General features: G+C 52.5%; 3 protein-coding genes across 3 annotated transcripts in view; 2 read left to right on the forward strand and 1 right to left on the reverse strand.

Moving 5' to 3' along the window:
• The window catches only part of GUITHDRAFT_135439 (hypothetical protein), a gene marked incomplete at both ends in the record, with an annotated part of 6,156 nt that extends 2,394 nt beyond the window's left edge, over positions 1 to 3,762 (forward strand). Inside the window, 21 exons of the mRNA XM_005837206.1 lie at positions 152 to 174; positions 216 to 361; positions 412 to 583; positions 819 to 986; positions 1,037 to 1,102; positions 1,510 to 1,700; positions 1,824 to 1,989; positions 2,039 to 2,088; positions 2,150 to 2,255; positions 2,369 to 2,408; positions 2,452 to 2,547; positions 2,594 to 2,649; positions 2,694 to 2,736; positions 2,782 to 2,833; positions 2,902 to 2,985; positions 3,006 to 3,053; positions 3,097 to 3,150; positions 3,275 to 3,346; positions 3,390 to 3,437; positions 3,488 to 3,529; positions 3,712 to 3,762. Coding sequence (XP_005837263.1) covers positions 152 to 174; positions 216 to 361; positions 412 to 583; positions 819 to 986; positions 1,037 to 1,102; positions 1,510 to 1,700; positions 1,824 to 1,989; positions 2,039 to 2,088; positions 2,150 to 2,255; positions 2,369 to 2,408; positions 2,452 to 2,547; positions 2,594 to 2,649; positions 2,694 to 2,736; positions 2,782 to 2,833; positions 2,902 to 2,985; positions 3,006 to 3,053; positions 3,097 to 3,150; positions 3,275 to 3,346; positions 3,390 to 3,437; positions 3,488 to 3,529; positions 3,712 to 3,762 — 1,774 coding nt within the window. The remainder of the gene's footprint in view (positions 1 to 151; positions 175 to 215; positions 362 to 411; positions 584 to 818; positions 987 to 1,036; positions 1,103 to 1,509; positions 1,701 to 1,823; positions 1,990 to 2,038; positions 2,089 to 2,149; positions 2,256 to 2,368; positions 2,409 to 2,451; positions 2,548 to 2,593; positions 2,650 to 2,693; positions 2,737 to 2,781; positions 2,834 to 2,901; positions 2,986 to 3,005; positions 3,054 to 3,096; positions 3,151 to 3,274; positions 3,347 to 3,389; positions 3,438 to 3,487; positions 3,530 to 3,711) is intronic.
• A 1,415-nt stretch (positions 3,763 to 5,177) lies between these two features.
• GUITHDRAFT_151269 (hypothetical protein) lies at positions 5,178 to 6,530 on the reverse strand. The gene is made up of 7 exons (XM_005837207.1): positions 6,490 to 6,530; positions 6,068 to 6,433; positions 5,822 to 6,018; positions 5,691 to 5,771; positions 5,503 to 5,638; positions 5,393 to 5,446; positions 5,178 to 5,345 (listed from the first exon to the last, which is right to left on the reverse strand). Exons 1-7 carry the CDS (start codon positions 6,498 to 6,500, stop codon positions 5,288 to 5,290), a joined length of 903 nt encoding a protein of 300 aa, XP_005837264.1. The 5' UTR covers positions 6,501 to 6,530; the 3' UTR covers positions 5,178 to 5,287.
• A 1,966-nt stretch (positions 6,531 to 8,496) lies between these two features.
• On the forward strand, positions 8,497 to 10,441 carry GUITHDRAFT_85443 (hypothetical protein). Its single transcript, XM_005837208.1, has 9 exons — positions 8,497 to 8,718; positions 8,767 to 9,155; positions 9,207 to 9,261; positions 9,351 to 9,430; positions 9,479 to 9,548; positions 9,688 to 9,767; positions 9,850 to 9,918; positions 10,092 to 10,172; positions 10,248 to 10,441. The coding sequence occupies exons 1-9, from the start codon at positions 8,676 to 8,678 to the stop codon at positions 10,308 to 10,310; spliced, it is 930 nt and encodes a 309-aa protein (XP_005837265.1). The 5' UTR covers positions 8,497 to 8,675; the 3' UTR covers positions 10,311 to 10,441.
• The last annotated feature ends 499 nt before the right edge of the window (positions 10,442 to 10,940 follow it).

Here is a 10,940-nt window from a genome sequence, read left to right on the forward strand (position 1 = left end):
GCTTGCGATCGCCAACTCTGAATCGCACCTGCTTCTCCTCCCTCCCTCCCTCCCGTCCCGTCCCTTCCTCTTTCCCCCACTCTCGCCTCTCTCGCTCTCCTTTCCCCTTCTCTCCCCGTTCTCTTCTGCCATCTTACATGCTTGCTCGCAGGCGAATCATTTCTTCGGGGTCTGGTGATTTCCTTTGCTTCCTCGTCTCTGAGCTGCTTCTCTAGGTCCCGGGCTACACCGTCGGGTTCAGCACCTTCGGTTCCTCCTCCTCCAGCTGCTTGTCAAGGGACGTGACGTGTGCTCAGGTTTCTCCCGGGCAGACTTCACCTTCATCGACTTCGTCTTCTCAGCTCGTCCTGCCCTGCAGCACGTGAGGAGCCTGCGGGTCGGTCGGTCCCTTGGCTGACTAGAGGGTCTCAGACGACAGAGCTCGGGACAGGAGGAGGCCTCGTCTCGCTCTTCCTCCAAGTCTCCTCGGCGATCCGAGCAGGTTTCACGCAGACTTTTGACATCCGCGACTGCCGAGGGGAAGGAATCCTCCGAGCTTGGAACCACAAGCATGCTTCCTTCCACAACCTCGATGTCTTTGATGGTACGTTGAAATCCTTCTTCAACCACCTCATTCGCTCCCACACTCCTCACTCCTCACATCTCTCTCCTCTCTTCCTCTCTCCTCTCTCCCCTCTCCCCTCTCCCCTCTCCCCTCTCCTCCCTCCACCCTCCTCTCTCCTCTCTCCTCTCTCCTCTCTCCTCCCTCCTCTCTCCTCTCTCCTCTCTCCTCTCTCCTCTCTCCTCCCTTGTATTCCATGCATCCAAAACTCTTCCAGGTCCGGATGGGATGCATCCAGAGGTTGTCAAGAGCGTGAGCCGCGAGAACAACCTGGTGCTCTTCGATGGAGGAAGCAAGATGCTCGAAGTAGCGAGGTTCGGCAGCAAGCTAGCCAAGAGTTCCCTCTTCCTGATCCACGACTGGGAGGACGAGACGTTCGAAGCTGGTGGGTCATTAGGAAAGCATGTGCTTGTGGTCACTCGTATGCTGCCGCAGGTTTCTCAGGAGCACTTGAACGGATCGGGTTCGAAAGCGTCTATGAGGAGTTTGCGCTGCACATCGGTAACCAAATCTCTCCCCTCCTGTCCCTTCCCTTCCCTTCCCTTCCCTTCCCTTCCTTTCCCTTCCTCTCTCCTGCTCTCCTGCTCGCCTCGCTTCTCTCTGTCTTCACTCTTCCCCTGTCTTGACGCCTCACGTCCCTTGTCCCAGGAACCCACCTCCGCGCATATGCTCCTGCACTCAGCCGATGACATGAGAGCAGACGAGCTTGTCATCCTTCTACACCGCACGAACTACTTGACCATCGTTCCCTCTCATCCTCTCCTCCCCCCTCCTCTCCTCTCCTCTCCTCTCCTCTCCTCTCCTCTCCTCTCTTTCTCGTTAACTCGTAGACATTTCTTCATTACAATCGCTGTGATCTAAATTTCGTTTGCTCTGTGTCCCACTACAAACCCCAAGAAAAAAAAAAGTCAAATTTCGCAAAATGGCGGGAGGCAAGGGAGACGAGGAGGAGGACGAAGAGCTGGCGAAGCTGCTGGGGATGCAGATGAGAGAAGTCAAGGAGCTGAGAGAAGTGTTCTCCTTCTTCGATACCGACGGTCTTACTCCCCCTCCCCTCCCCCTCTCCGTGTCATCCTCTTCCTGCGTAACGATCGCGCAGGTTCGGGAGAGATCTCAATGCACGAACTTGACGAGGCGATGAGGAGCCTGGGCATTCAAGTCTCCCAGGCGCGTCCTTGACCCCGCGCGGGCTCGTCTTGGCTGATTCAGTTCGTTCGAGCAGGAGAAGCTGAAGGAGATGATGGGAGAGGTAGACGAAGATGGAGGAGGAGACATCTCCTTCGGCGAGTTTGTGCAGCTCGTGATGAAGCAGAAAGAGAACAAGAGCGCGCAGTCGATGCGAGAGGAGGCCCAAAACATCTTCAAGCGCTTTGACGTCGACGGATCAGGTCCTAGTTAGGCAGACGAGTGAGGGGTTGTTGATGATGTTGAGATCAGGGACGATCAGTACAAGTGAACTGAAGGACGCCCTTCTTATCATTGATCCGGTGACTTGTTGAACTCTAAGATCTCATGGTTATCAAGATGAATTGATGGAACTCTTGTCAGAACATGTCGGAGAAGAAAATCTCCTCGCTCCTCAAAGCCGCGGACGCTGATGGCTCGGGAGAAATCTCATTCGACGAATTTGCGCTTCTCCTTGGGCTAGGAGAGAGTGAGATCAAAGAGATGGAGGAAGGGATCAAGGGGGAGCAGGTGCCAGTCGAAGAGAGTGAAGCAGCAAGTAGAGCACGCAAAGATGCCTGATCCAGCTTGACGTCATGACAGGAAAGGAACGCGAGAGGCAAGCCCGGAAGGCGAGGATGAGGTAGAAGAAAGATCGTCACCCTGCTCGTCTGAAAAGCCGACAGGAAGAATCCATGGGAGTTCCTTCAGGAGAAACCCAAAGTGCGCGACAAAGGAGACAAAGCGAGAGAAGTTCCTCTCTACTATGATCCCACTTTCCGGTCGTTCGCCCCTGACATCTCGCTGCCTGACCTTTCCGCTGCACAGCACGGCAGAACAAGAGGCGTCAGAGTTGGAGGAGGAGAGGAAGAAAGCTGAAGCAGGTGTCTCTCCGAACTGCTGTGCTTGCTGTATGACACAGGAACAGCTTCCGAGGCCTGGAACTCAGAGAACGCTTCTGGTCTTTCGAGGTGCATCCGAACGCCTCAATTGATTGTAGTCAAACGTTGTGGCAGCTTCCTGGACAAGCTGGAAGACAACGAGGAGAAAGACTCCAGAGCTAGAGATGTGATGTTGACCCTTCTTCCTTGATGCTGACTCTCCAGCTACACTTTGACCTTTTTTCCTTGCTGCAGGAGGAAATGCGGCGGCAGGAGCAGGAGCGGCGAGAATGGCTGGAATCTCTCAACTGGGTAGTCCTGACGACAAGAGGCAATGAGGTGCTGAGATGCCTGTCAAGGCACACGAACAGAGTGCAGAGCGCAAGTGGAACAAGGAGAAAGAAGAGGTAGAGCAAGTTGATGTACCACATGCTGTCTTACTGTCACAAGGCAGAGAGTCAGAGCAGCCTCGCTGGAATGCCATGGAACAAAATGTTTCACGAGGTGATGATGTTTGTTGTACAGAGAGCGGCATGTTCAAACTTGCTGCAATGAGAGACAACCCTCACCCTTCTCATCTCATCTCACTTTCAAGATGAAACAAGTCTCTGACCTGTTCATCCTGCAGGCCGCGAGAGCTTCAGACTTGGCTGCGATGAAACAATACATCAAGGAGTTCCCAGACCGGCTGCAGGAGAAGGTGTCCAGGTCTACATCCTCCTCCTCTCACTGCTTCATGGCAGGATGCTGCAGGATACACCGCATTGCATGTTGCAGTGGAGAGCGGCCAGGTGGCGTCAAGGGAGAGGAGGCAAATGAAGGGCTCTGACAGCAGCATCAGATGACGTCTGTCATTCATCTTATCAGCTGCTTGAAGGCAGAGGTGACTGCGTTCCTCTACTCTTTCTTCTCCTCCTCCGCATCATCATCATCATCATCATCATCATCTCCTCCTCCGCATCATCTTCTTCTTCTTCTTCTTCTTCTTCTTCTTCTTCTTCTTCTTCTTCTTCTTCTTCTTCTTCTTCTCCTTCTTCATCGAGCTTACTCATCTTCCGTTCCCAGGGACTTGGACTGAACGAGCTCAACAAGCAGAAGCAGACCGTGCGCGCATGATCTCAAGGATTTCTTTTCTGCCTGACCACGAGCGCAGGCGCTTCACCTTGCAGTCTTCAGCAGAAACGTCCTCCTCATCATCCACCTTCCCCTGCCTGACTCTCCCGCAGGAAGAGATGACGCGTGTCCTGCTCGCTAGCAACGCAGAACCCAACACCTTTGACGTCTGGGGAGATGCTCCTCTGCACAGAGCGGCGTGCCATGGGTATTCCAACCCTCTTTCATCCTCCGCCATTACAACATGCTTTCTCCTCTTTCGACCATCACAATATCCTTCTCATTTCTTCCTCCTCCTCCTCCTCCTCCTCCTCCTCCTCCTCCTCTTCCTCTTCTTCCTCTTCCTCTTCCTCCTCCTCTTCTTCTTCCTCTTCCTCTTCGCTCTTCTTCGTCATCCTCTTCCTCCACCCCTCTTCCCTTCCTCGTTCTTTCGCGTCTTCAATCCCTCGAGCTGATCGGGTTGTAGCACGACTGAGATCTGTAAACTCCTTATCAACAATGGAGCCAAAGTGAACGCCCGAGCGAGAGGTGATGCGAGCCTCGACCTCTCTCACTACTCCTTCCTTCGTCTTCCTTTCCACAATCCTCCTCCTCCCCCTCCACCATCACCTCCTCCCCTTCTCGTCTCCTCCTCCTCCTCCTCCTCCTCCTCCGCCGCCGCTGCCTCCTCCTCCTCCTCCTCCTCCTCCTCCTCCTCCTCATGAGTTACTGCAGGCAGCGGTGAAACGGCTCTGCACTGGGCGGCAAAGCGAGGAAACGTGGAGCTCGCCAGCCTCCTGATCGGTCAGACCCGCCCGGTGCTGCGCCGAACTGACGTGAGAGGTGCAGGTGCCAAGGCTGACGTGACGGTGAAGAGAGCAAGAGGAGGAGTCAAGGTGACGAGCTGGCAGGTGGAGGACGATGCCGAGTGCGTGCCAGCTGTGTGGTGCAGGGATGATGGCGACCTGTTGATGGTGAGGAGAGAGGAGGGAGCTCGAGCTGAGTGCGAGACAGATGCTTGCTCCAGAGGAGGCGACAGGAAAGGAGAAGAAGGAGACAGCAGCGGCGAGGTTCAAAGCAGGTATGACTGTCGTCTCCCACCACAAGCGCTATCCCTTTCTCCTCCTCATTCATCGTGACCGCAGACATGTCGCGCTTGAAAGACAGACCCAAGGGCAAAGTGAGTTTCACGTGCTGCTGTCTCATGCTGACTTTGTGGTCTGTATCATCACTACCATTCCCATCTACCCGTCGTCTGTTCTTCGTGATCTCCTGCGACGCTGTCAGGACGATCCTTCAGGTGGTCTCAGTTGCTCCATCATCGTCTTCTCACGCTCCTCCAGCTCAACCCGCCCCCAACAAGAACGTCCGCAAGTCCAAGGGGAAAGGAGCACAGGAGCCGTCAGACAGACGGTGAAAGAGGAAGTCCTCAGGTCGTTATCTTCAGTTCTGTAATGTCTGTTCTGTACAAGTACACACGCATGCAAGTAGACTAGCGCACGTCAACTCCAAAAACTTCCACATGGCTGAGGTCTGAGATGCTGGACCATCACTCTCTCCTCAACAACTGGAGGATGAAGATGAAGAGGTTGATGATGTCGAGGTACCTGCCAGACCTGTCACCCTTCCCCCACTTGAGCAACACACAACTTACAGGTCAATGGCTGCGATGATGTAATCATCCGGGCCGAGTCGGTTCGTGATCATCCTGGACAAAGTCATGACAAGTCAGTAGCTGCCGGGTACAGCAACACAGCCACGTACCATGTGTCGAACACAATGTAAAGAGAGAAGATCACAGATCCCGCTAGCGCGTACAGGTAGCGCACGTTGGCTCCTCCTCCAAAGAGCATCATGACGAATCCCCAGATCACAAGGATCCATGTTGCTGCAAACAAGCCTGCGACAAGAGGCGATTAAAAGAAGTGGGTCGTGCTTAGGCTGTCAGCTACCAGCTCCCAGGAAGCTGAAGTCCCACTTGGACTGCAGCGTGAAGGCTGTGAGGGCGAAGAAGAGCGACGCGGTGATGCCAACTGCCAAGTCGTGAGTGCCTGGCCCAGGAGACGCTCTCAACGGGTCTTACGCGCCATCAGGACAGAGTTTGAGCCCTCATAGAAACGAGGGGTGTTCATCGCGCATTTCAGAGAGCCGCCGTACAGCGACATTGAACCTCCCTTTGTTGCCATGCTGAGAGGGACCACATTGCCCGACTGAAGCACCAATGGGTCGCAGATGGTGGCCGAGCAAGCTGTCGCCACAGTCATCGCCATCATCACGGTCCTAAATGAGCTGGTCAGATCTGAACATTTCTTGGGAAGTAATCCCTTACCAGAACGAGAGCAGGATCATGTTAGTGGGGTAGCTATCCTTCTTGAACATGAGCCAAAAGAGAACACCAATGGACACGATGAAGACCACAATCTGGAACCCTTGCGACCCTGCCAGGAAGGAGCCAAACGCAAGAACAGTATAGTCTACGCTCTTTGTTTTCACCACTTCCCCAGGAATTCTCATCGCCATGGCGCAAATCACCGCCGTTGCAATCAGCTGAATAGTGAGGATGCCGTAGACTTTCCTAAGAAAGCCAAGGCGGTAGATTTTAGAGCAGTCATTCACTGTCGTCCCACCGCCAACGCCCATGCCATACTCATCCTCTGACTTGAAAGCCCCAAGGAAGTTCTGTTTGTCTTCGGATCTATATCTTCTAATTTCAAACATAATTCAAAAGCAAACAATTAGAATATGTTATACCTGCCGTACATCCTGACGTCCTGAAAAGATGTTGATAATTTCTGTGAGTGCACAGGTCAACCAAGAATTTCACATGAATTGAGAAGCATGCATTCCTTTATCTTCCCTCCTTCATTCCCGAAATAAAATAAAAATCCCTCTGATACTTCCTTCCTTCCTTCGACCAAATCCTTGCAGGCCTTCTCTGCTCCCATCTTGGCTTTCCCCTCTACATCCCTCCTCTTCTGACCATCTACCTGACTGAAACTTTCTTTCCTCCACTGTCATCTTTCCCTCCCTTTTGTAATCTCCTCCTCTCTCTACTGTTAGCTTATCTATCCTTCCTTCTTCCCCTTCCCCCCCTCCCTTCCCCTCCTTCCTCCGCCTTGTCACTCCTTCCCATCCCTCAGCAGAACCCATGTTTGTTCATGTTTGTCTTCTCAAGGTTTTACACTACCCCTCCAGCTGTGGTACCCCACCCATACATTTGACAAATTTACAAGCCAAATTTTGTCGAAAAGATATGGTAGGGGTAATCACCCTACCCTTTCAGAGTGGAACTTCTTCCACAAATTCGTCGACGGGTCCATCCTGCGCCTTGGGGTGGTTGACTACCCTATACAAAATACCCCTACCCCCCAAATTTGTATAATTGTCCTGAAGGGGGTACATAGTCTCATGAAAATAACCCTGCCTTTGCCACAACACGTTGTGCCACTTGTACCCCTACCCCCAACAATGGAACCACCACCCTATCTATTTGCTCCAGCTGCGACGAGATCAATCTATGACCCAATAGCTAATTTGATGGATCTCGATTAAATTACCAAAATTTACTGTTTGATTTGAAATAAATAGACAATGTTCGAAATCTGGGAACAATCAATGAGGGCAATTTGACTACCCCTTTCGTTCTATGAAATTCCAGAGGGAATAGGGGGTACTGTTTGATGGTGCAAGAGGGTGGATGCGGGGGATGGATAAAATGTTTTTTAATAATTAAAAATCCAAATTTAATTCAGGGGTGGTAATTATAGTCGTCATGAGCGGAATTGAAGTTTTAGTTTTAAAAATAAGATAGCCGAGGGCTACCATGGATGTTTAAAACAAAGTTATATTCCATGGCTTTTTGTACAAGGATCATAAATTACAAAACATTTTATAAAGGTCAAAACTCCATCGGTACTAATATATCCCACCCCACCGAAGTCCGTGGCCACCCCATCACATCAATGAAAAACTCTCTTCGTATCACCCCTGCTAAAGTACCCCCACCCATCCAAATACTCCCATTGTTTTTTAATTTCCTCTCGGTGTTCCTGCACGTCATGCATGCACTAGCCGCCTCCTAGACTCGCCCCGCCCCCGCCCACCTGGTCCCTCCCCATCCCCTCCTCGCCCATGCCTCCTCCTCTCCTCTATGCAACACCCCCTCCCCGTCCGCATCATCATGATCACCAGCAGCAGCACCACCAGCAGCATTGCCTTCATCTACACCCCTTTCTTTATGCATGCAATCCCCCTACTCGCCTCATCTTCATCTTCATGGTATCATGGTGTAAGATCTACCGGGCAGCTCCATCATGTACATGTTATAGATGATGACCATCAACAACGCTAAAGACACCTTAATGTGGAGCTTGCGCGCTCGCTGTTGCTCTCCTCTGCTCCTGCACGCGCTACTTCGTTTCTTGCTCTTCATTTCGTCTACGTGCTCGCGTTTCTTCAAGCTGCATGCTCATGGCATTCTCTTCGCGCGATGGCTCCCCTGCATTCCCTCACCTCATTCGCTCATGTTTTACATTTCTGGGGAGCTTCCTTCACCCAGATGAGGTCCTTGTACAAATATTGTCATTCTATTCCGGTTTTGATCACACTCCCCGTTAACTCCTGTTCACTCGTTTCTCCTTCTTTTCCTGGGCATTTGCATTGCAGCACAAGTACATTCTTCCTCTCTCCATGGATGAAACGAGCGTCACGCGCGTGCCCCCTGTTGTGCAAGGAGCGTGAGACTGATATTTTCCCTGCCAGGAGTCAACAACCTTGATCTCCACGACGAAACGGGAGCAGGACTTGTGCGGATTGTCCTCGGCCTTTGGGCCTTGTCGGCTGCTTCTTGCTTCGGGGGAGAGCTCTCTCCGCCTGGCCCGCAGCAGTACGACGATACCTTGACCCTTCGAAGGATCCATCGGAAGCTTTCATTCAAGATGTCGGCTGCTCTGATGGAAAGGAGAGGGTTGATGGGTATCGGTACTGTGCCTCTTGCGAGGGCTGCTCCTTCTGAACACTGTGATGTAGGTGGAGGACCTCAGGAGATCTCCAGAAATCTTGTCGATACTCCGATCGTGACGATTAGGAAAGAGGATGGGAGGAAATTCATTAACCAGTACGAAACTCTGAAAGAGCTTGGGAAGGGATCTTTTGGCAAGGTGAAGCTTATCAAACACACGGAGACGGGAGAGCTCTTCGCCCTCAAGGTCTTCAACAAGAACGTACTGAGAAAGAAAAGGATGGGCACTCGAAACATGCTCCAGGACGTAGAGCACGAGATCAGGATCATGAAGCAGATGGACCACCCGAGCTGTATCAAACTGTATGAAGTCTTGGACAGTCCGGACTACCACAAACTGTTCCTGCGACTTGAGTACTGTGAGGGGGGGCATCCTATCTGCACTGAGAACCTTCCGGTCTGTTACTTCTTGTGACTTGGTTGTGATCGGACGCTGATGTTCCAACAGACGGACCCTCTTCCCGAAGCGGCTGCCCGCAAGTACTTTCGAGGATTGCTAGATGGTACTGGAAAGATGCTCTTTGTTGTTAGGGAGGTTGATGATGATTGGGTGAGAGGGATTATGTGTACTTGGACTGATTGTCGGCATCAGGTTTGGATTACATACATTCGAGCAATATCATTCATCGAGACATCAAGCCAGAAAATCTTCTTTTAACCAAGGATGGAATGGTCAGCAAGGCGTCTGAGCTTCTGTGACGACTGACTCCTTTGTGGCAGATCAAGTTAGCTGACTTTGGAACGGGTCAAGTACTTGAAGACGGCAATGACTTGATCAACAAGTCGGCTGGTGACCCTCCACACCTTTTTCACTCCTCATTACTTGTTTTTCATCTCCTCTTTCCTTGCTTTTCACCTCCTCTCCAGCCTAGAGCCCAACATTCCTCTCCCTCCCTCTCATCCTGCTCCACCTGACGAGACTACAATAGGAACCCCCGCCTTCACGGCTCCCGAGGCCTGTGTTGAGGGAGACTTCAGCGGGAAGGGAGCCGACATCTGGGCGGCAGGGGTGAGAAGGAGGAGGAGGAGGAGGAGGAGGAGGAGGAGGAGGAGGAGGATGGTTCAAGAGAGGATGTGACCTAGTGAGGCAGGTGACTCTCTACCTGTTTGTTCACGGCAAGTGCCCGTTCATCTCCAACAATCTGGTCCAAATTTTTCAGGTCAGGAGGAAAGGGAAAGGAGGTAGAGCAGGGCGAGAGGGGGGCAAGAGGGAAGGGGAAAGGGAGGGAGGGGATGGAGTCGTACGATGAGAGGAGGGGGGCGCGGGTTGGGGAGGAGGCCTTCTTGCTTATGTGGACTGACCGTTGACCTCGGCTGGTCGCGTCTCTATCAGATGATCCGTGAGGATCCTATCGAGTTTTCTCCCACCTTGTCGCACAACTGTCGTGACCTCCTAGAGAAAATCCTCGAGAAGGTGTCTACTCCTCCCTTGTCATCTCCTCGTCTCCTCTCTGCTGTCTTCTCTTGGATGTCTCTTACTGGACCCCAGGACCCCAAGAAGCGGATTCAGATCCCCGACATCAAGAACCACGAGTGGCTGAAGGAGGATTGAGAATCGTGAGAAGAGCTTCTCCTCCTCTTCCTCCTCCTTGCCAAGTTGTATGGTTGCCCGTCGATTTTCATTAGCTCCAAGTAGAAGAGGGCAGCAGCTGCAGTTTTTGAAGCAAAAAAAATGTGGAAGAGAAGGAGAGACTTCAGGAAAGCGTGGAGGTTGCCCAGCCACGAGAAAGGCAGAGGAAGAGGAGGAGGAGGAGGAGGAGGAGGTCAGTCGCGGATCAGAACCACGTCTTTCAACCGCGCTAGGAGGAACAGCACGCACTGCCTGTAGGTCGCTCTGATCTTTGACATGTCGCTTTCTGGAGCCCCTCCTTCCTCCTCCTCTTCCTCCTCTCCAAGAGCGTAAGGATCTTCGATGTAGATGGTATTGTCTTCCTCAGGCACTAGCGATGCCTCAAGCCCTGCGTCCGCCTATCGTCAGCCTCCTCCTCCTCCTCCTCCTCCTCCTCCTCCTCCTCCTCCTCCTGCTGCTGCTGCTGCTGCTGCTGCTGCTACTACGAGGAGGAGGTGGTGGCGGTGGTGGTGGTGGTGCTCCTCCTCCTCCTCATCATCCCTCTACCACCGCCTCCGCCGAGGAGAAGACGAAAAAAGGTAAAAAAGGCTGCTGCTGCTGCTGCTCCTCCTC

The sequence above is a fragment of the Guillardia theta genome (assembly GCF_000315625.1).
Source record: "Guillardia theta CCMP2712 unplaced genomic scaffold GUITHscaffold_15, whole genome shotgun sequence".
Taxonomy (NCBI): Eukaryota; class Cryptophyceae; order Pyrenomonadales; family Geminigeraceae; genus Guillardia; species Guillardia theta.